We start from the raw sequence: 23905 nt of genomic DNA on the forward strand, positions 1-23905 counted from the left end.
CCCCAGCGTATGATATTCCATTCTCTATTGACAATTCCCCCCCTTCCTTTTCTATCAATCCAGTGCCGCAAAAATTACTTTACACAAGTTCGGCCTGAAGAAGAATAATAAAATGCTCCATCCTGGTGATGAAACTCCCCACGAAACCAACCAAATGGTGAAAGAGTTGAAGAAAGATATATATATACTCCCCAGAATCCGTTCCGCAACCTCCAACCTGTGTTTGGAGAAAAAAAAAAGGAAAAGATAAAGTTGAGCGAGACTGAAGAGAGAAGTGAATCATCTCACTCATGCATATCGCGCGCTCAGCTGCGCCCACGAATCTGGGCTGGTTCGTCCTGTTTGGCTTGCAGTGATATCCACGCTAGCCTGGCTCATGTGCGCCCGTGTCGTGGACACTGTGGTTGGCGGTGGAGCTTTGCTGATGCCGAGTCCAGTTGTTGCCGAGGATGATGTGGTGGAAGTATTGAACGGGTTGCGCGATCCTGGTTGTTGTGCAGGATCAGTCGACGCTGACGTTGTGGCCGGTTGCGGGATCGAGCCGTCAGGAGCTGTCGAAGATTGGTTGGGAGTTTGTTGTTGAGAAGATTGCGCTTGTTCGGGAATTGTTGACATTGTCGTAGCAGGTGATAGGTTATATAATGCCAGGATGCTGTTCTTGTCGAATCGACCGGGTTGCGGTTGCTGCAGCTGCGGCTGCGGATACGTCTGGTACCGCGCGTATGGATTCTGAGACTGATAAAAAGGTTGCTGTGCAGCTGTAAATTGCTGCGGATTCATGCCGTTGGCGGTTTCAAAGGGGTTGTACGACTGAGCGGATGGCTGCGTCGGTGTCATAGTCGGGGCTGCAGTCAGATCCGGCGTCGATGCACCGTACGCTGGCGCTGAGCGTTGAGATAGACCCGTAGACTGCGGCGATAGGAGGCCGAAGAAAGGATTCGATGACAACGTCGGCGTCGAAACAGCCGATTGTGGATGCCCAAAGTACGGGTTCCCTCCAGTAGGTGCGGACGTTGCCGCTGACTGGAAAAATGGGTTGTAATTGCCGTTTAGAGTCTGAGGCGAGCTTACAAATTGCCCCTGTGTTCCTGGAGCAAAAACAGATCCCATTACTGTCTGCTGCGTCTGAGCGGGATAACCACCGGTGGTGTGCGGGAAGAGAGGCTGGCTAACTTGAAGGTTCTGGAAACTCGCCTCCAAGCCTGTTGCCTGTGAAGATTGTGAAGTAGTCGGCACGTCAAAAGGGTTGTACGATTTAATGGGAGCAGAAGCAGGGCCTTGCGACACCGAAGTGGAACTCACAAACGCGCCGGCGGAGGGGGCTGCCGACGTGGTTTCTTGTGTGCTTGCAGTCTCCCTTGTCGGCGTGCGCGATTGATTATCCGCGTTGGCATCCTCTCCCAGTCGAGTCAACACCTCGATTGTTCGGTCCAGATTTCCTCCCATTTTCTTTAATATCGTTGCGTTCCGCGATTCATTCGTGAATCCCATGTCTCGAAGTGCATCTAGCTTGGCGTCAAAAGAACTCACGTCATCAAGGCTAGACCCGAGCATTCGCGACACTTTGCCTCTGGAACCCGAAGAGGATGTTGACGGTGTGGAGGAATGATTTTGGGAGGATCGTGAAAGATGACTAGACGATGAGCTGGAACGTAGACTGAACGGGAATTTCCTATTCTTGGGCGGCAAAGGGGGCGGCGGCGAGTCGTCCAGCGACTGCTGTGTATGATAACCAGAATCGTCTCTGCTGGGCGGCTTTGGTTTCCCATCCTCCAGCACACGGTATTCGTACTTCTGCCGGATAAATCGCTCCATCGCGGAGTCGGCCTCGTCGGCATCGATCGGCACTGGGGGTTTGACATTCCTGGGGTTATATTCCTTATTGACCACTGCATTCCCTTTCTTCCTCATCATCTACAACGCTCGCCAGATCAGCATCAACCCAAAGTTTGCAGAAACCTCGCAGAGAGCTCACTTCAACTTGGTCGGTCGTCCAGCTATCCATACTCAAGGACTTGACCTTGGATATATGCGTGCCCATTTTTCGGTGCAGGGCGGCGCATCTCATGCAAAGAAACACTCCCAACTGTAATTTCGCTCAACATTCAGCATCCGCCTCCCCCCGAAACAGAACCTAGTTCCTGACTTACGTTCCAACTGGCCCATCCTAGAGAAAATCGTCAGCGTCAAAGTAAACATAGAGCGAATGCCAGTACGGACCTGGATTTCCTGCCTGACAGTCTGCGCATCGGTCATTGCCAGGAACCGTCCGAATGAGCTCCTGGAGAGCCCTCTCGTTCCGCGCCTGCTGGCGCTTATTCGGCATGGAAACCATGGCCTTATCTGCGACCGCAAGATCACGGCGCACTCGTTGTTTCCCCGAAATCAACTGAAATTGCCAAAGACAGGGGAGAACTGGGAAGCTTGAGTACGACTTCAATCAGGAGGACGAGCAGAGCCCCGACGACGCGATGCCCCGAGTCCAGATGGGGCTGGCCCTCACGACCGAATTCCTGATTGGACAGGAAAAATTCCAGTAAAGCTTGTCCACCTGCCAAAGTGGGCACAGTAGCCTAATCCGGTAAGGATTAGGTAAGGCAGCACGGAGGAGTCGGGAGGACTTCATGCGGCCAATCGGCCATTATTACGAGGAGGTTTTCTGCAGTTCAGAAATAAGTTTCTTGTCGAGATTTTGACTTTTGGAGTGCCGTCCCAGGATTTGAAAACGATCTCCCGAGTCTTGGATACTCCGTAGGTGCCTAACCTAAATGGAATTGGCACGTGCCGATCCACGGGAAACAAGGATTTTCGCTTGCTTCAGGGCAGTTACACTTTCGCTAATCCGCCACCTCGGAAGACATGAAGATAGACAGGTTAAGCCATGGCAACAGGTTGCTCTGCATTCCAGCACAGAACCGAGTCACCGCTATAAGCATCGTGGAAGAGTTCATTTATCGCATACGGGTAAGAAATGTCGGAGCAATTGGAGGGCTCGCCCACCCACGGCATGAACAGCCTCTTTAGAGGCATTCATGTGGCTTGGGCAAGGAAACAGTTGCCCCCAAGGTCGTAACGACTTTCACTCTTGTACGCCAATATGACCCGCCATTCTATGGAATTGCTCCGGGGAGCAGTAGACTGGAGGTTGATTATGCGTTCGTGGGCATGAAGTGTGACGAGGAAGGAAAGAAAATTGTTCTGTCTCAACACTTTAAATCGAATCTGAACTTCACGTGACTTCCCTCGGATTAACATTGTTGCGCTGCCATGTGGAGCTTGAGCCTTGAACAAAATCTCAACAGCGCCAACATCCTGCTCACCACGACTGACCTCCGATCCAGTGCGAAGAACTGACGGACCGTTCTAACAAAAACATATGTCGCCGAATATCTTGGCCGGCAGGAATTGATGTTGTTCCTGGCCAGTTCGATTCTCAGTAAACGAAAATTGCCCTCATACCCACCAGTTCCGCGTCTATGAGTGTCTCATCTCATAGAGGTCACAACTCTTTGTTCGTTCGGGTGGAAGAACAAACCCATACAGTTTTAGCAGGACTGCGTCGTCTCCACCCTGCTGTTTGTGCTCTCAACCAAATGGCAGGACTATATACACGACGGACATTACAGAACCAGTATTACTGCAAATCCAATGTTTTGATTGCTCATTCTTTCTGTGTGCTTCGTAGCATCATGACCGCTGCGATCCTTTGGCCTTGAGAGCCCCAGATGGCTTGACATGGTATGATTTGGCCCTTGAAGGTAGTACCGCTCAGATTGTATGTTGTATAGACGGTGAAATGGACCATTCTGCCTCCGTCAAGATGAGTCAAGATTTGCTCTATGCGGCTGTGGAGGACCAAAGCGCTGTTTATGCCTTCAAGCCCAATCTCGATACTGTAGAAGGCGATCCCGTCCCCAGTGACAGTGGACCAAACCGTTGCCGATAGTTCACTCAAGGTCCTGGAAGAAAGCGAGATATTGCCACGCAAGCCAATCCCCTGCCATTCGATGTCACTACCTCGAGGCAGCTCCTGCACCTCCACAGTAAAGATCGGAGGTGATTGAGTAGGGCAATCGACAACATCATAGTTGGGTATTTGATGTTCTTGCGTCGCTGCGTGTAGAAGGTCACCCTGGCCACCATATCGAATGTCCCAAGCATCAGGACCGTCCTCGTCAGTGTTATCATCGCCCAATTGCTTGCAATTCATCGTCTTCCATAGATCAGTCGCTATGCGAGCTTTGACATGACCACGTTGAGGATCGCTTGCTAAGAACGCGACTCCACCGAGCCACCAGTCGACCTTTGTCGCGGTTCCGATCCGCCAGAGATGTTGCAGTGCCAACGTCGCGTGTAAACTGAAGTTGCTATCCCACGCATCGTCTGCCGCCTTGTGGCCATCGGCTATTTCCATGCTGGCAGGGTCCAATGGTATTTGTCCTGCCACAAAGACGAGACCTCCGGCATGTTCAAGGGACGAGTCTTCCTGAAGAGGAATGCTGATTGCTTGCGAGTACGGTCCGATGTTTGCCGGGGCCCAATATGACCGTGACTGTACATGAAGGCCCTCTCTCCTGCTCCGAGGGCCTCGGTCAATGACGAACGAGGCCATTACTTGGACACCTTCCGGCAAATAGTCACCGCACGCGACCGTGACCCGAGCAGGTGGGTTAGGCTTTGTGAACAGGGAAACGTATTCGCCATTAACTTGTGCAAAATACCTCATGGAGCGGAGAAGCACTGTTGCAAAAACGATGTCGGTAGTTGTTGGTGAGCTTTTCTCGGACGATGATCCTAAGATTGTCCTCAATTTTGCTACAATCCCTCGCATCTGTTCGTCTGCTCCAGTGCCAGCCTCGGGATCAGCAACGTTTGATATCGTCAATATATTCCCATCGCCACTTTGGGTCAGTCCGACGCGTTCCTGCATGAATGGCTCCGATGTTGTTATTTGGGCTTCCGTGCTCTCCTTTTCCAAGCCTGCATCCAAATCGTGTAAAGCCCGAGCAAACAAGGGGTCGAGACGCTGAGGGCGCCGTATGTACTGCGGATCCATACAGGACTCCCCCATGTCCTTAGGTACAACGGTCGCTCGTGATAAAGAAAGGAAGCTCACTCCCCCATCTCCTGTTTTGACCTCCCGGTCCTCCTGCTCAATGGAGATTCTATTCTTCCATAGAAACCCAGGTCCGTCGATGGCCAGTGTTTCGTATTCTCCTCCCTCCCCAAGGACTGCACCGGATAGACCTTCAACGACAAATCGCTTCATGACCCTCACCATGCGGTCCCTTGTGCGGCCGTTGGGATCCGCGACATTTTCCCAGAGAAAGCTGCTGTCCAACCCTCCTGAGGAGACTTTGATGATCCTGGAATCACACCCCGCAGCAGCCATGTCCTCCAGTAACCCAGCATGAGTTGACCGACCCTCGCGCTCCACGGGCGGTGGGAGCGATGGATACATCCACAGCCATGCCAGCGGAACCAGTCCCAGCCGGCTTGCAACGTTTTCAATCCTGGTCCGCTGATATGTCGACAGTATGGCACCCGCCGAGACAGCATCAGCTTCTGGGTGATCCTTCATAATCCGTTTTAGCAGGGGCACCAATGATTCGGTTTCATCCCCATCTCTCTCAGAGGAGACGGGCTCGTCTCCGTAAATTCTCGATGTATCAACAGCACCGCCCGTGATAGGCGCCCGGTAAAGTGGAAGTCTCAATGCCTGTTCATAAAGGGGTATGACTCTGTGGCCGATGGTCTGGTACATGAAACTGTCCATGTCCTCTTCTTGATTGTCTGTGCCATTACCCTGGGCAGGCGGCAGTGGGGGATGAAGGTTCGCAAGAGCCACAATGCGGTGTCCATTTCGAATGCAATGTAGGATCGAATAGAAAGAGTCTTTTCCACCAGATATGAGGGCTATGACGTTGAGCCCTGAGGCTTGATTCGTGGCCATAGTGTCTGCGTTCCTGGCCAGTAGATAACCACAATTTATATAACAGGAGGGAAAGGCAGGTTCCGTTGTTCAAGTATTTGGACTCGCAATGAACGCCGCTACGGACATGTTCAGGTAGTGCGAATCATACTGGTTAAAAATTTCCAGAGTCAATGTTTGCAGGGAAACTTCGGTAATGCCATTCAAGCCAAGGGCTGCTAGGGTTGATGTTCAACTGCCTTCAGTTTACTCAGTCCCACCCCGCAGCGAATTTTTTTTATCCCACCTTGATGAAAAATCAGTCTACAGTAATATCGCTTCGCTCAAATCATGCGAGCGTATGAATGCAAAATCCACTGTGAATATCAAACACGAAATCTGCTCCTCCAGATCATGCCTGCAAAAAGAGAACCCAGCGGTCAGTTAAAATGGGCGAATCGCGCGACGTCAACTACTACGAAGTCTTGAACATCCCATTCCTCGACTCCGCGACACCACTCTCGACACAGCAGATAAAGGCTGCGTATCATAAGGCACTCCTACGACATCACCCTGACAAAGCCTCCAATGTTCCTGCTTCAAAAGCATCGCAACCGGCCTACTCCGTCGACGACATTACCAATGCATACAAGACTCTCATTGATCCTGTCAAGCGCGCCGAGTACGATCGCACGCTGCGTCTCCGGCGAGATCATCTGGTTGAAAATGGCCAGCTGCGGGGTGCGGACGTGTTTCGTACGGGCCTGGAGGTAGTGGATCTGGAAGACCTACGGGAATCAGATTCCCCAAACGAGGAGGGCCAATTGTACTGGTACCGCGAATGCCGCTGTGGTGACGAGAAAGGATTCATGGTTACGGAAGAGGAGTTGGAAAAGGAGAGCGCTCATGGGGAGATTGTGATCGGGTGTCGGGGGTGTAGCTTGTGGATGAAAGTGCTATTTGCCGTGCAGGAAGATGACAGTGCTCAACAAGCGTCCTGAACGATCAAGCTTCCTAGGACTCCTGGGAACTTGGGAAAGACCTCCCGATAAAAATCGATCTACTAACTCCTCTGCGTCTTGCCTATCACTCATGTTTTCAGACGGAAATTCAAAGAGCGGTGGACGATGGTTGATTCATTCGCTGATTGACCTGTACTACACCGCTGCGACCAGAAGCACAGGCGTCCCAAGGTCCCACAACCGCTCATGGTTGTAGTATCTGAGCGGCTCTGCCATGAAATACATCCGAATTGATCGTTGAGAAGTGGACTTCCACTGGGACGATATGTTTTGAATGAGGACACGACTATGCCAATGGGAAGACAGTAGACGGGGCATAAGATGCAGATGAATTTCTGCAGGAGTTGGTGGAGCGAACTGATGAAATAGATGAAATCGGATGAAAGGAAATTCCAGATCCTACAATATTAGAACGCGAACCGCAGGGTCAACGAGTCCAATACTCGTAGGAGCAAGTCGGCATGAATTCAACCATTATCAGTACGGAGTACTCGACGCCTCTGTTTGCCGCTCAGTTATCCGCTGAGCTTCTGCAGTTGACATGATAAGCCAATCATGTCGCAGAACGGGGGTCAAGAGGGATTCCCTGGCGGCTCCGCAAGTCTTAGCACAACCCTAACCCTTTGCTTTCAGCCCTCCATATGCAAGGCTTGAGACTCAATGCTTCGTTTGGTTTATTTGACAGGCAACGCTTTCTCAGCTTGTCTGACTAGACCTTCTGCAGTCTAGGTCTCTCAAATCGAAGTGATCTGTATGCGCCATTATGGGACCATGCATAACTGCGGTATGGTCTTTGGGACATGTCCTCCATTCGGGTTACTCCCGTGGGATGATACTCTGTGGCGCTGCAGCGTTGAACTGGCCGGCGGCTATGGAACAGATATCGCCCCATGACAAGAGCTCTGCAGAATCGGTAAAGGATATGCGCTTGTTCAAACAACAATTGTGGCTATGGTATGCTGGAATCACACGGCCCAATCCTGTGCTACCTACTGGCTGCAGAGCTCAGTGGCAGCCATCTTTCAGCGGTTTATGAGGCTCTAGCAGATATATGCACCCCCCGATGCGAAGCCACTCCGGTTTTCAGTGCTTCACAAACTCGTGGAGTGACTCCCTCCTTAAGTATGTGAGATGCGATTTTTCCAGAAAACCGCAAAGTACAGTCAGGTTATGGAAATATGCGTTCTTCATGGATATCAAAGTTTCTTGGGAAGAAAAAGACTACCGTATCGAAGCACGATGGAGTTTCTACTACGACAACAACGGCTTCCCCAAGCCCTCCAAGGCATGATGCTCATACTTCTCCGGCATCGAATACAAATTGCCCGCCATCGGACCTTTCAACTCCGTTGGTGACTTCGGAATCGACCTCCCATCAGTCAAGCGAAAGATTGGATCTTTGGGCTCGGGCTTATGAAATCTTGCAAGACAGAGACCCTGAGTTGATGGAGGACTACAACAAGCATTTGGCCACTCTACAGGATGACATGGATCCTTCGAAGCCCGTATCCGTTGAGTCGATCGTAAACAAACTTATGGACGATCGCGAGAAAATGCAATGGCGGATCTCAATAATGGGGAAAAATATAGTTTTTCGGCAGCAGCTAGAAAGGCTGGGAAAGTTTCTTCTTTGGTCCGACCCGTTGATCAAAGATGCCTTGAAGGTTCAGCAATCCGCGGCATTAGCATGGTCCGGTGTTTCCTTGCTTCTCTCGGTAAGAAAGCTCCTGCGAACTTCGATGGACAGATGCTGACTATGGAAGTTGATCACGCGCGGTGCAACAATAAACGAGTCTATTTTGAGGGGATTCAATTTGCTCTGTGATATGCAAATTTACTGGCGAATTGTCGAGAAAACGTATCTTTTATCTTCACGTCGGCAGGCATTCCAAGACCTCATTGAACCGATAATTAAACTCTACTCGCATATTATAGAGTATCAAGCCCGTGTTATATGCCATCTCTCCAGGGCCCAACTTTCTCGGGCATGGGAAAACATGGCTGGTTGGAACGACTGGGATGGAAAAATCGCGGAAATCGAGAGAATGGATGAACAATACCGCGCCTCCTTCTCCCTTGTCCAAGCGGATGAAATTTGGAGACTCGAGTTGCAAAATATGGAGAAGTTACAAAGCATCCTAAACGAAATCCGGGAAATCCCAAAAGCAACGGGAAAAGAGATCCAAAAGCTTTATGTCAGCAAGGAAGAGAAGGACCTTCTACAAGATCTCGCGTCTGACTATGAAAAGTGGAAGGACTATAACCCACGACGAGTGGACGGAACATGCGATTGGTTCTTCACGGATGATAGGTTTCGCAAATGGAAGGAGAACAACTTCGGTCTTCTCTGGGTCACTGCTGGCCCTGGTTGCGGGAAATCCGTCTTGTCACGGGCATTGATTGACGAGCAGCTTCTGTCTTCTAATGTTGCCGCTTCGACTGTCTGCTATTTCTTTTTCAAGGATGGAGATGAACAGCGGATGTACGCGGCCAATGCTATGTCTGCAATACTCCACCAGCTTTTCACACAGGACATTGCTGGTTGTTTAATAAAGCATGCTCTTCCCAGTCACAAGAACTACGGCAGAAAGCTAGTGCAGAACTTTTCTGAGCTCTGGCGGATCTTGATCAGCTGTGCCAATTCTCCTGACGTCCAGGGAATTGTATGCGTCCTTGACGCTCTCGACGAATGCCATCCAGAAGAAAGACAGCGGCTTATCAGCAGACTGAAGGAATTATATCACAAGTCCCGGCAGCCTTCTGATTCGCAATTGAAACTCAAATTTCTTATCACGAGTCGTCCGTACGCCGATCTGGAAGCTTCTTTCAGCAAATTCTCCGACACAATCGCGTATGTTCGCTTTGATGGTGATGAAAAGGCTGCCCAGATCAGCCAGGAGATAAATCTCGTCATCGATGCCAAGGTGGAAGGAATTGCACATGTTTTTGGGGAGGACGACCGTCGCAAAATTGGGGAAAGGTTAAAGAGCATGGAACACCGCACATATTTGTGGCTCCATTTAACCTTCGGAATCATCGAACAACGTCCGGGAAAGTACGGCAGACGGTCGAACGTGGAAGCTCTGCTATCTGATCTACCCTCCCAGGTATCAGAAGCGTACGAGAAAATCCTAGAAAGAGGCGAGGATGAACTTCAAACCGAAACTCTCCTTCATATCATCCTGGCTGCAAAACGTCCCTTAACGCTCGATGAAGTGAACATGGCTTTGACGATAGCTACGGAGAACGGGCGATTTGACTCTCATGATGCCCTGCTGTCGGAAATGTGGCCCAGAGAAAGCTTTAAAAACACAGTGAAAGATTTATGCGGCCTCTTCATCAATGTTTACGACGGCAAGTTGCTCTTTATCCACCAAACTGCAAGAGACTTCCTTATCCACAGGAAACGGAAGGGAAATTGGCAGGGAAGGTTTGATCTGACTAGATCACATAGCAAGATGGCACTGGTCTGCCTGGAGTACCTGTCTTATCTGGATGACCAGATGACATTCCATGAAATTAGAGCAAAAAGTCCGCTGGCGGAGTACTCAGCGAAGCACTGGATGAGCCACGCCAAACAAGCAGAGACGGAAGGAGACGTGCAAGAGAGCGTTTTAAACTTCTTCGTTGAGCAAAAGAAAGCGTTCAAAGTCTGGGGAGAGCTTTACGAGCCTGCAAGATACCTGGCGATCGAGCACGGAATGGATCTTCCACTATCTTACGCATCAGAAGCGGGTCTCCAGCGCATCGCACAGCTACTTTTGGAGAGAGGAGTCGATGTTAATGCACGAGGCGGCCACTTTGGGAGTGCCCTCCAGGCTGCTTCTTATTGGGCCAACAAGGATATGGTGGAGTTGCTGCTTGACAGAGGTGCCGATGTCAACGCACAAGGAGGAGAGTACGGCAATGCTCTCCAGGCTGCTTCTCGTTGGGGGAACAAGGAACTGGCAGAGATGCTGCTAGAGAGAGGTGCCGATGTCAATGCACGAGGCGGTCACTTTGGGTATGCTCTTCAGGCTGCTTCTTACTCGGGCCACAAAGAGCTGGCTGAGCTGCTGTTTGAAAGAGGCGCCGATGTTAACGCACAAGGCGGAGAGTATGGAAATGCACTCCAGGCTGCTTGTTATTGCGGAAAAAAAGAACTTGTAGAGCTTCTATTGGAAAAGGGTGCCGATATCAATGCACAAGGCGGCGAATACGGTAATGCTCTCCAGGCTGCTTGTCTCAGCGGAAACACGGAACTTGTGGAGCTGCTGCTTGAAAAAGGTGCCGATGTCAACGCACAGGGTGGCGAGTATGGAAACGCTCTTCAAGTTGCTTCTTCTTGGGGCCACAAGCAATTGGTGGAATTGCTGTTGGAAAGAGGCGCGGACGTCAATGCACTGGGTGGCCAGTATGGCAGCGCCCTCCAAGCCGCTTCGGAGAATGGTCACAAGGAGGTCGCGCGACTGTTATTGGAGAGGGGCTCCAGTCTCAACGTGGGCGAAGATGACGAGTATGGCAACGATCTCTATACAGCTTCGTATTATGGAAACAAGATAGTGGTGGAGCTCTTGTTGGAAAGGGGTGCCGATCCGAACGCTCATGGGGCCAAGTATGGCAATGCGCTCCAGGCCGCTTCTTATTGGGGCTACATTGACCTGGTGAAATTACTGGTGGAAAGTGGTGCCGATGTCAATGCTCAAGGCGGCGAGTATGGCAATGCCCTTCAGGCTGCTTCGGAAAGGGGTCATAAGGATGTCGCACAACTGTTATTGGACGGCGGCGCCAACGTCAATGCAAAGGGCGGCAAGTATGGAAACGCTCTCCAGGCCGCTTGTATCAGCGGAAACAAGGAACTTGTGGACTTGCTGCTGAAGATGGGTGCCGATGTTAGCGCACAAGGCGGAGAGTATGGAAATGCTCTCCAGACTGCCTGTATTGGCAGAAATATTGAGGTGGTACGGCTACTCTTGGAAAGAGGCGCTAACATCAACGCTCAAGGCGGCAAGTATGGAGACGCTCTCCAGGCCGCTTGTGGAAGGGGCTCCAAGCAATTGGCGCTATTGCTGCTAGAGAGAGGCGCCGATGTCAATGCACAGGGTGGTTGGTATGGCAGTGCTCTCCAAGCTGCTTGTGTCAGCAAAAACAATGAACTTGTGCAGCTGCTGTTGGAGAGGGGCGCTAGTGTCAATGCACAAGGAGGCGTCTATGGTAATGCTCTTCAGGCTGCCGCTTATGTCGGAAACAAGGACCTGGTGACGCTGCTGTTAGACAAAGGTGCTGATGTCAGCGCGCAAGGCGGCAAGTACGGTAATGCTCTCCAGGCCGCTTCGAAAAGAGGTCGCAAGGAGATTGTGAAATTACTAATGGAGAGAGGCGCCGATGCCAATGCGCATGAGTTGGACAGGTCTTAGTTAGAATAATACTTACTGTATCTATATAGATCCTTTGGAGCAACAGGTCAGGGACTAACAGAATCAATCACTCTTGTGGCTCGATTATTGAAGGCCTACCCGAGAACCAGTACTTCAGGGTCGCGCTCGCACCGTAGTAGGCTTACTCCTATGCATGCTGCCGTTCTATTTGGGCGATAGATATATCTTGCCTTCCAACTTCGCTGTTCGATGTTTGCAAGGAACATGCGATTCGGATTTAGCGCCCAGTCCTCCCAGTAGACGGGTTACGAAACTCAGCCAAAGTTTATAGAGCCGAGAGAAATTGATCATCGAGGATATTTCGATGGGGGAAAGAAAGCTTTGGCTGGACGAGCACGCTACTTATCGATGCCACCAACTGGCGTTGTTGAACCCTAACTACCCGTTTTGGCGACACTCGAGCAAACCGGCCAAACGGCCCTGGTTAGTTCGACGCCGCTTTCGTCTGATCTCAGACCATCATCCGTTGTCACCCCGCACCCTTCCAGCCGCCATGTCGTCCAGTCTGGTAAATATCACATCAAAAGGGCAGTTTGACTCCCTCTTATCGTCTTCGACGATAGTCGTGACTGACTGTAAGTTGTGAGCTTGATCGGTGGCACTTCGTGATCCACCGATGACATATTCCATCCTGCCTTGTGGTCGACCCCGCCATTAACCATCGTTGCTTTCGTTCAGTCTACGCCGACTGGTGCGGACCATGTAGAGTCATTGCGCCTTTGTACGAGCAGCTAGCGAACCAACTCACTCGTCCGAATCGAATTACTTTCACCAAAGTCAATGTTGACCAGCACAAAGAGATCACCGAAGCATATAGAGTCACTGCGTGAGTATCTTTTGAAGACGAGCCGTATATTATTATCTGACCAGGGACGTCGATTTGACAGGATGCCTACCTTCATAATTTTCAAGAACGCGCGACCTATTTCCACCATCGTTGGTGCTGACCATCAAAAGCTATCAGAAGCGGTGAAGAAGCTTGCGGCAGAAGCCAATGCGATCGAAAGCGACGCCGGTGCTTTTGGAGGGAAGAGTTCTGGCGGATACTGGATAGGTGGCGTAATGCCGAAGACTTACGGCGACGTGACGGACCAGGTCATCGTCAAGGGCATTGAGCTCCTCAACCGCGATAGTGAGAAGGCCAGCGCTGAAGTGTTATTCAATGCTGCAAAACCAGCGTCATTGGGCAGCAGCAAGGGGGAGGATATATCTGACGCCGAGGATAAAGTCGACTGGGTGGAGAGCGACACGGATGACCAACTGATGCTTTTCGTCCCGTTCAACTCGACGCTGAAGATTCATTCACTGCATATCACATCTCTTCCGCCAAGTTCGGACGAGGACGTCATGCGGCCCAGGACTTTACAACTCTATACGAACCGGGCACACAATCTGGGCTTCGATGAAGCTGACGGTACAGAGCCGGAGCAGATCATCGAGTTGAAGCCCGAAGATTGGGACCCAAAGACGGGAACGGCAACAGTGGAAACGCGACTGGTCAAATTCCAGCGCGTCACGTCCTTGGTCATCTTCGTGGTTAACGGAGAGGGTGATGGTGAAAAGACGCGCATTGACCGAGTACGCATCATTGGCGAGGCAGGAGAGAAACGAGAGATGGGAAAGCTGGAGAAGATTGGCGATGAGCCGGGAGAGTAACCGGGAGGATAAGCATGATATCTCATACTACGTAGCTATATAGACAAAGACATTTCTATTTAAAAAAGAAGTAACGATTTTCATTATTCTCAAAGACACCTCAAGCTATGTCCGATCCCAAACCAAATGATCACCGAGTTGAAAGGCTCACAGGATCAATAAAGTAGAACCGGTTCCTCTTTGACGCAACTGACACCTTGGAAACAATACTGAGACACCTTCCTTGACTCGGGGAAGGCCGCAATTGTCAAGGCAACACGGGATTCTCTGATCGTTGCGTCAGCCGCACGATGAGGGAAAGAAAAAGAGAATTCTGCGAATGGAGGAGGAGATTTTTGTGCGACTGGGAATGGACGGAACAATATTTTTCCGTTTTCCTTTTTTTTTTTTTCTGTTTTGGGTTGGTAACTTTGTCATCGTATTCGTGCACCGTCCATACCGTATCTTTGCCTCTTTGTTCGGAGTTTCCACACCGACACGGTAAAACCGTGTAAGTTTCACCAGCAGCCACTGTGGCACTTTCGTTACCACATCGGACTCGGAAAACCGGTTTGCACACTCGATGGCCGCACAAAGAATGACTCGCAAACGCTCAGATCCGGAGGACCACAGTAGTTTGTCCAGGACTCGGGTGTCTGCAAGAGAATGAGTCCGAATCATGGAGACGAATTAGGCCATCACTGGCCGGTAACGTACGCTGTAATCAAGGCTCTGTACAAAAGTACAAATTTGGCAAAAATGGCTTAGAGGGGTCCTGCAAGGGAAAGATCACAGAGTGAACCGTGGTCCTGTCATTATTGTGAACCTTGGAATGCATGATCTTGGCTTAAACGTTGTTTTAGAAAGGCAAAACAAGCAAACTCAATGGACTTGAAAGTTTACCAATTTGGATGGTGGAGTGAAGATAACCTGAAAACATCGGTAAATGGCCTGCGATCGATTCAAGGATACGAGTGCAGCAACTGGCCGAAATTGCCACTGTGTCGCTAATGAGTCCTTTACTAAGGACGAGGGAGTAACTTACCGCCAGCACGGAGGATTGTCGGTAACCTTCCAACTGCCTCTCACCCATATTACGGCACATAAAGTTGGCTAATTTCAATATTTTCAGGTACCCGCACACTATTGAAGTTCCTTTTTAGGGTTCCGGAGTCCGGACGGAGGACAGAGCTCCAAACCTTGCCCAGGGTGCAACTCTACGGTTTCATCCGTTTAACTGCGAGCAGTAATTTAACCCAGCCCTTATCCACCGGCCGAATTTCGTCAATTCAAGTTAACATTTTGCGGGGAATCGATTCTTGGCCCTCGCTACATGATGACGATGGCAATCCTCCATACGAGCGAGACCCATGATTGCGGAACAAAACAGCCGCGGGTTGTCGAGAGGTAGGGCTCCGGATTCCGAGACTGCAAGGACTTAGTCGCAGAGTCGTACATGTATGATTATTCTAATATCCAGCCGTGTTAACTCGGGATTAGGTTATATTGAATAAATCGGTGTGCTACGGAAACAGAGAGGGACGTAACCTTGGAGAACCTTACCGTCAAATCCTCGCCTACATTCAGCAGAGAGAGAGCAGAGAATATAAAGAGGATTTGGAATCACCGCAGGCGCGCAGACTCAGCGGCAGTTCCCCACAAGTTCGCTTGTCGAGCCGAATGTACGAGCGATGGTGGCCGTTGTTTTTTGTCTCGTGAAGGCGGTGCGATTCATGCGATGGATGGAGCCAGGACCCAGTCGAACCGACACACTAAACCGCAAAGAGGAAAAGCAAAATTTGGGCTTGTTGTGGATCTGGGCAGCTGGTACTCGTCTAGTGTCAAGATGCCATCACGTGATACTCAAGTCTGGTCACAAAATGTCACGATACATGAATCAGCTTCACGAGAAATGTGTGTGGGCCGAAAGAAAAATTTGCTCGGTTAAGGATTCGGATATTCACTTGTGTGGCTCATGTATATAAGATCAAGTTTCCTCACTACTCAGCACAAGAATAATACAACACATGCAGACACAGACAGAGAGCACCTGCGACCATTCTATTGGCTCTGTTGTATGACACTCCTAGTTTATACTAGTGCGGAACGCCCGTTTTTACAACAGGGCTAAACCCTGTCAATGCAGGAACCGTGTGCAAGCTGGGAAGTCTTTCCGAAATTCGAATCGCTCGCTGTTCAGGGTCAGTGAGGGAATTCCGCATCGTTGCTCGTCCGGGATATGCCGTCCGCCGGATGTTTGGAATCGTCGGTTGCCTGCGGCATATGACGTTTAAGCGTGGTTGAAGACTTGCCATCGTTCCGATTCGATCCCATCTCATACAGTATTACTGTTCGGTCGTGATGGATTGCCGAGTCTTCGTCTTTCCGAGTCTCGGTCTGAGCCGGTGTCTCAAGCTGTAAGTCCGGTGTACGAATGCCGGAATCGATCCAGGATTCCAGAAGTTATCCATCGGCAGCCCAGGGTCCCAGACTCGGGATAGAGGATGTCACTCGCATCTCGCCGCGTCCGTTGTCCCTGCGCACGTCCAGACGACGGGCCGGCATCCATTGAATAGCTTCCAGCCCTCCTGTAAATTGAAATCATCAATAGACACACTGGACGGGATTTAGGATCAATGACCGCTATTGAAGTTCTTCAGCTCTCGCAGGATTCGCAAGGGACAATCCGACAGCTCCAGGGATATGTACTCGGCAAGAGCTTCAAGTTATCGATACTTTCGAATTTACGGAGTTAACTACTGCCTGGGATTCGGCTATGAAATCGGGAGCAGAACGCGGATCTCGACGCTCATACGGAGTCCGAGGTCATCATGCCCTCTGTTGAAACGACAACGTGTGACAGAGTGACAGCGACATGTCATGCTGCCATCCAAGCCATCGGACAGCGATGACACTGTGAGCATGTGAGTCTGAACTCACTGAATCGAACAGTTTCGAATTTTCGACCAGAGGAGGATGGAATGCCTGTTCTCAAATCTCGCATAGATGACAGTATGCATGGTAATATAAGAGTTGCAGGGGCCGGTCGTTATTTGGGAAACGTCCATTATAAATTGACGGTCGCCGGTGGATAACGACAGGAACCGGGAGGGGGGGGGGGAGAATGGACGGGTTATGATGTCGGACAGAATCGTTTCCGATTTGCGTTCCTGTTGTCTTCTGCTCTCCTGTCGCTTTTGTCTAGGCCTGTTATTGTTTGCAGCCTTGCAGCATTAAGTGGAGGCGACAAGAAGGCCGTTCCTGATCCCGTCCGAGCCGGTGTTGCTTCGCTAGTTAGTCCCCAGACTTCGCGCACGAATCATAACCCACCCTGGTTGAGGAACTGATTAACTTCGCTCTATGGACCTGATCCTCCAATACCACCTCTCATTCGTTTAATCAACGCACTCAAACCACCATGAGTTGCTCCTTGCCACAGAAATGTTGCGCTCTCACTGCCTCATACATGCGCGCAATGCGCGACCGATGTCGCGGTCTGTCAGACACGGCCTCTGGAGGCATCGAAATTTTCCATGCAATCAATGAGTCAATGACTGGTCGATTACTCAGACCTACCATGTCTTATCGTAGACTCCACGGAGCGTCATTTGTTGGTGATAACAATTAGGTTATCCTGAACTGGATCAGTTTACCGGCACAATAGTTTAATCGCGGCTGCGGAAGGATTGTGCGGCAGCCGTGGCTTTTTGCAAGAAATTGCGTGCCTTTGGTTCTCCATTTCCGCCGCTGGGGCGTGGGATGTGCGCAGTTGGCTCCTACACCCGCTGGGCTCTGACTACGCGATATCATGCCTCCTTCATCGGAATTACGAGACAGCCTATGGGGACACCGTACGTGCTCCTCAACCCCATCATTCGATCACTCCCACCCGCCACCGGTGCACACAAAGAGCGCATCAGAGAAGGTTTGACCGCGTCGAGACTCGAGCACGTTGAGTCTCACGATTGATTGATTATTTCCAGTTTGCCACAAAGCAAAATTCCCCCAAATCAAACGTTGATTGAGCTCGAGGCCACGCGTTAAAGAGCAGACAGCCTGATTGGGGAGGTATCATCGCGCACTCTGCCTCGGACGTGCGCTAAGACACAGCCGATCCCACTTTGCCATCCAATGGCTTCCCACACCATCACACACGCTTCATGCACAACATTGCCACGGCCAATCTGAAAAATTCGAGTGCGCAATATGCGTGGTGATGCGAGAATTCAAAGTCCGAAATAAGGTTCATGTCCTATATCACCAGTAATTTTTCTTTTTTTTTNTTTTTTTTTTTTTATTCATGGAAGAATATGGAAGCATCCTGAGAGAATCGGGCCGCGCGTACGACCACTGCGTGCAAGCTGGTCCATGGGTGGGCTGACATTCCGGTCTCTGTGTTAGTCCTGGTAAACAGGGAAAAGGTTAGGCAGGGACAAATTGGGACTAGTCACGGGGCGGGCGAGCGCGACCAGACCGGTTCGTTAATTAAGTCTGTCTGCCCTGACACGACTCGAATCTCCGCATAACTAACTTCTAGGAGCCCATGCAGTTGCCCCTCTGGTGCTAGACAGGGACTAGTCGGCCCGGATGGATGCCCTAGTCGTCCCGTTCCGTCCAACAGGATGGACCGAAATCCTTGACCCAACTCAAACCGCTCGCACTAAAAGGTCACGGACGCGACAGAGCCCATATTTAGCCCGAGCCACCAAGTGGGCCATGATATGCGCTTGTCCCTCTCGACTCCTCTCGCAGCCCAGAGGGATGCCATGCCAGACGCGGTTCCCATGGCCCGGCCCCAGACCCGTACTGAGTTAGACTCGTGAATTAGCCAGACCACCGCCGTGGTCCCGCGCGGTGTGGTGTGGATATCGGATGGATGGCGATGCCCACCGCTCTCATGCCGGGGGACCAGCCCGTCTGAACTCTCTGGCTGCGGACTGATCGTCAACGTGCTGAGCCCTTTTTTATCCACTGCCCAACCCGGTGGTCCCCAGAGAGATCATTTTCCTATCGTATCTCTCTCTTCCCCTCTGGCCCGTCTCTCGTTTCCCTAATTCTAAAGCCCGTCGTTCTTCCTTTTTCCTAATTTTTTCTCCCTAATGCCTCGATTTGCATAGTTCAATCGTCTCTTGGTCCCTTTTCTTTTTCTTCTTTTTAAACTTCTTTTGTCCCGTATCAATTTTATTTTTGACTCTCTCTCCCGGTACCTGGCTCCAGAAGCACGTGCCTCTTCGACCGCACCACGCCTTCTGGATCTCCAGGTCCTGTCGCTCCTTTTACCGGATAATCTTAGACCGCTGCATATTCTCACCGTGACTCTCCGTGAACCTCGACGGGTGTTTGGCACAGCATTGCCGTCTTTGTCCTCGATCCCGTTCCCAACGTGGCTATCCAGCTTCGTCGGAACGCCTGACTGAGGACAGCGAACCACTGCTGTCCACCACACTCCTTAATTCCTCGCTCTCCTGTCGCTCTTTTTGAAGAATACTCGCCGATCCTCGCTCACCCTTCGAGCACGCAACACATTCTATAATACCCCATTACTACACCTAATACCTTCCCCAGCGATACGCCGTCCACCGAGAAGTGGTGGACGTCTTCAACTACCAGACGCGGTAAGTGTGCCCTGCAGCCGGATGGTGGGACAGGGTCCTTCTCGTGCTAATACATTCTGCAGCAGAGTATCACCAAGCTAGATCATGGAAGCCCAATACGCCGTACATCCGGCGTCCCTGTCTGTGCAAGCACCGTGCTATCTCTACGAACACGAGCTTGATCAGCACCAGCGACAGCTGGTTTCGCAAATGTCGACCTTCCCATCCTCAATGCCCATGTACGCCGCACAGCCACAGCAGAACCAACAAGAACACCAGCAGCAACAACAGTCCATCTACCCTCCCCTCGCTCCCAAGGGTGGCTTTGAAGCAATGCATGCGAATCAGATCGCCTCGTCCCAGGCCACGGGCCTCAAGCCGACCATCGTGGTCCAGCACGAGTCCCAATCGGTCTTGTCGCTGGATACCCGGTTCGCCAACGCCGACTTTTACCAATTCCCCTCCACGCCGCCGCTGTCGACGTCGGGCAGCACGATCAGCAGCCCACCGTCCAGCTGTGGCATGGTTCAGACACCGATGGATGGGTCATTCTTCTCCATTGAGAAACTGGATGGAGCCAAGGAGGGTTGCGACGCCGGTGTAAACCCGGAAAGTCTCGCTAAGCCCGATTGGGCTCGGTCCGACTCGCCTCCACTTACCCCAGGTACGCTTCCTTCCTCATTGGGCGGGCGAAATCCTTTGGTGCCTCGGGCCTTCAACGGTCCTCCCGCGGCACGTGGGGTGAGCTCTTTTCGTCCGACAGGTGCTGACTAATGGTTTCCCGGTCCACAGTGTTTGTACACCCCCCTTCGGTGACCGCCAGCCAACCGACGGACCTGCTCTCCACCAATTCGTCCTGCCCGTCGCTTTCGCCGTCCCCGTCGCCCGTGTCGTCGTCCGGGTTCTCGGCGGATCAGCCTGTGAGCTCGGATTTCTGCGATCCTCGTCAACTGACTGTCGACCCCTCCACCCAGAAGGCTCCGGAGGATATCCCTCCCTTGCCCATCTTGGGATCCGGGGACGATGAAGAGCATAAATCGCTCTTGAACGATGGCAGCATTTCCCTCTCCACTCAAGCGGACGCCCAGCCCACCTCCCTGACTGGTGCTGCGGAGGCGACTCTTACCACGCTGCCGGCATTCGACAGCCTGTCCGATCTGGACTCGGATGACGATCCGGCCAAGCGGATGTCCGATGTTGCCTCGCAGTCCAGCGTGTTCTACCTGGGAGACAAGAGACAGCGTGTTGGATCCCTGTACGGCTTGGAAGAAGATGGCTTCCTCAGCGAACAGAGCTTTGAGGATTTGGACGATGAGGATGCGGCAGCCCGTTCTGGCTTGCCGACGATTAATCCGCAGGATTTGCTGCGCAACGATGAGGGAGACCATGACGAGGCGAAGCGGGTCTCCTTCTACCCGACCATGCCGGATGCGAACTCGGACGTGGAGGGTTCGGACTCTCGAGACCTGATGCTGATGAACTGCGACGACGAGAGCCAACCCATGGTTACGGACGATATCGTCAACACGGAAGCCAATGCCGTGCCGGAGAACGTGCCGGCTCTGCAAAACGCGGCTCCGGCCCGCATGTCTAACAGCCGCCGTGGTCGCAAGCAGTCGGTAACCGATGACCCGTCCAAGACGTTTGTGTGCACCTTGTGCTCTCGACGATTCCGGCGGCAGGAGCACCTGAAGCGGCACTACCGCTCCCTGCATACTCAGGACAAGCCCTTCGAATGCAATGAATGTGGCAAGCGCTTCTCGCGCAGTGACAATCTCTCCCAGCATGCCCGGACACATGGCACCAGCTCGATTGTCCTGGGTGTGATGAGCCAGAGCGATGTGGCGCGTTCGGGGCATTCCTACGGGCAGGACTCGCGCGTTCTGGGCGCATTCTATGGACCTGCCCGAGCTGCGATCCAGCCACGCCGGGAGTCGATGGGTGCGGACGTTGTCGGGTCACCCAAGCGCCGCAGCCTGAAGAAACGCAAGCGTGATGAGTCGGTGTGAATGGTGGGCTCGGACAACGGAATTATGACGAGACGAGCGATCCAAGATATATACATATCATGGGCTGAGTGAAGGGCTATTGTCCCTGCAGCCCGTTTCCCTAATAATTCTTTTTTTTTTTTTTCCTTTTCACCCATACATATTACATATTTTTGTGTTTACACGGTGACTGGGGCTTGGGTATTCGTGTTTGGGTTCATTGGGTTTCGCATATTTCCTTTGTTGGCGCTCTGGTTTTGGGTTCGACCGGCTTGCGGCCGTTTTGATTTTGCATTGGGCGGAGGATCCGTCGTTGGAACGGCGCAAGACAAAGACGAAAGAAAGAGAAACCAACTCACTCGACGACATAGAGCTTACGATTCGACAGCAAAGTTGGGGAAGAGGGGTGGAGAGATATACAGATGACTGGGTTTCCTTGTATCATCTCTTTTTTTTTTTTATCCTCGTTTTCTCGTTTTCTTCGTTTTTCTTTCGTTCATTGTTTTTTTTTTTTTTTTTTTTTGCACCTCTACTAATTTTTAATCTCCCGTCTCGACGTGCTGGTCACGCTTTCTTCTTTGTCCCATACCCCTTGAGCACATGTCTGATTTCCCCTCTTTGGCATTGGATATTCCTGTATAGTCGGACTATCTACCTCTATCTATCGCTCTCAGCATGTATCTATAGCATATAAATAAGAAAAGATGACTGATCAATAATCTGGAAGTTGAATAATAATAATCAAAATGAAACCAGTTAATATATGGAGGACTTTGGAAGATTTGTTGGAAAAAAAACAGCGTTACATGAGATTGAACTCCTTCTAAATCTAAGGCTATATAGTTATCACAACATGCATGCGGCAAATTGCGCCATGATATCACACATATTAGGGAAAAAAAAATGACAGGAAACGAGCAAGATTTTAGTCGCTCGTCTTGAACACCCAGCGGTCTTCGGGCTTGCTCTTGAACGGCACGCCGAGCTCGAGCAGCTTGACAAAGGCATCGGCAAAGTCCTTGAAGAAGGCATCCGAGTCGCGGGCATAGCGCTCGACATGCTTGCGGAACTCCTTATCCTTGACGAGCGCGATATCCGTCGGGAGCATCATCAGGGTGCCCGTGGACTTGTCGGTGTACTGCGCCGGGCCGTTCCACTTGCGCCACTGCCACTTCTCGTCGAGCAGCAGGCGGAAGAACTCGTTGGTGAAGACGGTGGGGGAGAAGTCCCACGGGCCGTCGTAGCCGGAGCGGTCTGGGTGAGCGCGACCCAGGGAGTGCGCGCCGATCAGAGCGACCATCTCCTGGTCGTTGAAGCCCATGCGGTTGAAGATGGCGCGGATGTGCTTCTGGTCCTTGGACGCGTCGGGCAGACGGCCATCCGGAGTGCAGGCCGAGGCGTCGCGGTCCTCGCGGCCGGGGCGCCACGGGATCTTAGGGCCCTGCATCTCCTGGATGGCGCAGACGCCGGCCAGGGTCCAGAGGTCGGAGTAGGTGATCCAAGGGAACTTCTCTATAGTCACATAGTCAGTTTATAATGTTTCCTCATAACAAAGGAGGAAGGGAAGGCTAGGAACGTACGCTTCACAGGCTCCAAAAAGTCGCGCGCAACCTTCAGACCGGCGTTGGCGCCATGGTCCGACTCAGGCGCAAACCGCATGGTGGCGCCGTTGCTGCCACCAGTACCAGTCTCCTTATCATAGGTACCACTAGCGTGCCACGCGAGACGCAGGAGAACCTAAACCCCCTCCAATTAGCATTCGGGAATCCCCCTACAATATGTTGCCTGACATGAACGGAAAAAAATAACATACCGGTCCATAGCTTCCATCATCATAGTCCGTGTTCTCCGCCAGCAACCGCGCAATCTCATCGTACACCTTCTGATAGTCCTCCTTCGTGGGCTGGAACGGGCCGGACTTGGCCTTGGCGTCGGACGAGGTGTTCAGATAGTAGACACCGGCACCACCGAGGGCGACGGCACCAACACCCAGCAGGATTGCGGTGTTGTTCGACTTGCCGGCACCCGACGAGCCGGATTCAGACGAGTATCCTCGATAACCGGTTGCGCGAAGGGAGGGAATTGCCGCCGCCGGACGAGCACTGCTGCGCACGACGGGGCGCAGGCTGGAGCGGGCCAGGGCGCGGGTAAAGGAACGAGTAGCCGCGGCCATGGTTGAAAAAAAAAAAAAGGAACGATATCCCCGAAGTATCGTACTGTACAAGCTCAATGAACGAAAAACGCAAAGGGTCTATGTATATATACAACACAAGAACAAACAGGAAAAGTCGTTTTATCAAGAATCCAAAAACAAGGGATTCTATCGGCCCTTATTTAA

The 23905-nt window shown here is 51.6% G+C and overlaps 9 protein-coding genes across 9 annotated transcripts; 4 read left to right on the forward strand and 5 right to left on the reverse strand.

The window, feature by feature from the left end:
• Positions 1–288: 288 nt before the first annotated feature.
• VTN49DRAFT_4001 (uncharacterized protein) lies at positions 289–2335 on the reverse strand (the record flags this gene model as incomplete). Its single annotated transcript, XM_069411900.1, has 4 exons — positions 289–1914; positions 1976–2086; positions 2151–2167; positions 2221–2335. 4 exons carry the CDS (start codon positions 2333–2335, stop codon positions 289–291), a joined length of 1869 nt encoding a protein of 622 aa, XP_069267196.1.
• A 1326-nt stretch (positions 2336–3661) lies between these two features.
• On the reverse strand, positions 3662–5953 carry VTN49DRAFT_4002 (uncharacterized protein; the record flags this gene model as incomplete). Its single annotated transcript, XM_069411901.1, has 1 exon — positions 3662–5953. One exon carries the CDS (start codon positions 5951–5953, stop codon positions 3662–3664), a length of 2292 nt encoding a protein of 763 aa, XP_069267197.1.
• Positions 5954–6360: 407 nt separating this feature from the next.
• Positions 6361–6912, forward strand: VTN49DRAFT_4003 (uncharacterized protein; the record flags this gene model as incomplete). The annotated part of the gene is made up of 1 exon (XM_069411902.1): positions 6361–6912. One exon carries the CDS (start codon positions 6361–6363, stop codon positions 6910–6912), a length of 552 nt encoding a protein of 183 aa, XP_069267198.1.
• Positions 6913–8378: 1466 nt separating this feature from the next.
• VTN49DRAFT_4004 (uncharacterized protein) lies at positions 8379–12329 on the forward strand (the record flags this gene model as incomplete). The annotated part of the gene is made up of 2 exons (XM_069411903.1): positions 8379–8648; positions 8697–12329. The coding sequence occupies 2 exons, from the start codon at positions 8379–8381 to the stop codon at positions 12327–12329; spliced, it is 3903 nt and encodes a 1300-aa protein (XP_069267199.1).
• A 514-nt stretch (positions 12330–12843) lies between these two features.
• On the forward strand, positions 12844–14006 carry VTN49DRAFT_4005 (uncharacterized protein; the record flags this gene model as incomplete). The annotated part of the gene is made up of 3 exons (XM_069411904.1): positions 12844–12925; positions 13029–13176; positions 13238–14006. 3 exons carry the CDS (start codon positions 12844–12846, stop codon positions 14004–14006), a joined length of 999 nt encoding a protein of 332 aa, XP_069267200.1.
• A 155-nt stretch (positions 14007–14161) lies between these two features.
• VTN49DRAFT_4006 (uncharacterized protein) lies at positions 14162–14823 on the reverse strand (the record flags this gene model as incomplete). Its single annotated transcript, XM_069411905.1, has 5 exons — positions 14162–14273; positions 14446–14516; positions 14597–14641; positions 14703–14717; positions 14779–14823. The coding sequence occupies 5 exons, from the start codon at positions 14821–14823 to the stop codon at positions 14162–14164; spliced, it is 288 nt and encodes a 95-aa protein (XP_069267201.1).
• Positions 14824–16187: 1364 nt separating this feature from the next.
• VTN49DRAFT_4007 (uncharacterized protein) lies at positions 16188–16554 on the reverse strand (the record flags this gene model as incomplete). Its single annotated transcript, XM_069411906.1, has 2 exons — positions 16188–16400; positions 16501–16554. 2 exons carry the CDS (start codon positions 16552–16554, stop codon positions 16188–16190), a joined length of 267 nt encoding a protein of 88 aa, XP_069267202.1.
• A 3130-nt stretch (positions 16555–19684) lies between these two features.
• Positions 19685–21588, forward strand: VTN49DRAFT_4008 (uncharacterized protein; the record flags this gene model as incomplete). Its single annotated transcript, XM_069411907.1, has 2 exons — positions 19685–20243; positions 20372–21588. 2 exons carry the CDS (start codon positions 19685–19687, stop codon positions 21586–21588), a joined length of 1776 nt encoding a protein of 591 aa, XP_069267203.1.
• A 904-nt stretch (positions 21589–22492) lies between these two features.
• Positions 22493–23740, reverse strand: VTN49DRAFT_4009 (uncharacterized protein; the record flags this gene model as incomplete). The annotated part of the gene is made up of 3 exons (XM_069411908.1): positions 22493–23079; positions 23148–23304; positions 23381–23740. 3 exons carry the CDS (start codon positions 23738–23740, stop codon positions 22493–22495), a joined length of 1104 nt encoding a protein of 367 aa, XP_069267204.1.
• Positions 23741–23905: the final 165 nt, after the last annotated feature.

This window comes from Thermomyces lanuginosus, assembly GCF_041956635.1.
Source record: "Thermomyces lanuginosus strain ATCC 200065 unplaced genomic scaffold VTN49scaffold_31, whole genome shotgun sequence".
Taxonomy (NCBI): domain Eukaryota; kingdom Fungi; phylum Ascomycota; class Eurotiomycetes; order Eurotiales; family Trichocomaceae; genus Thermomyces; species Thermomyces lanuginosus.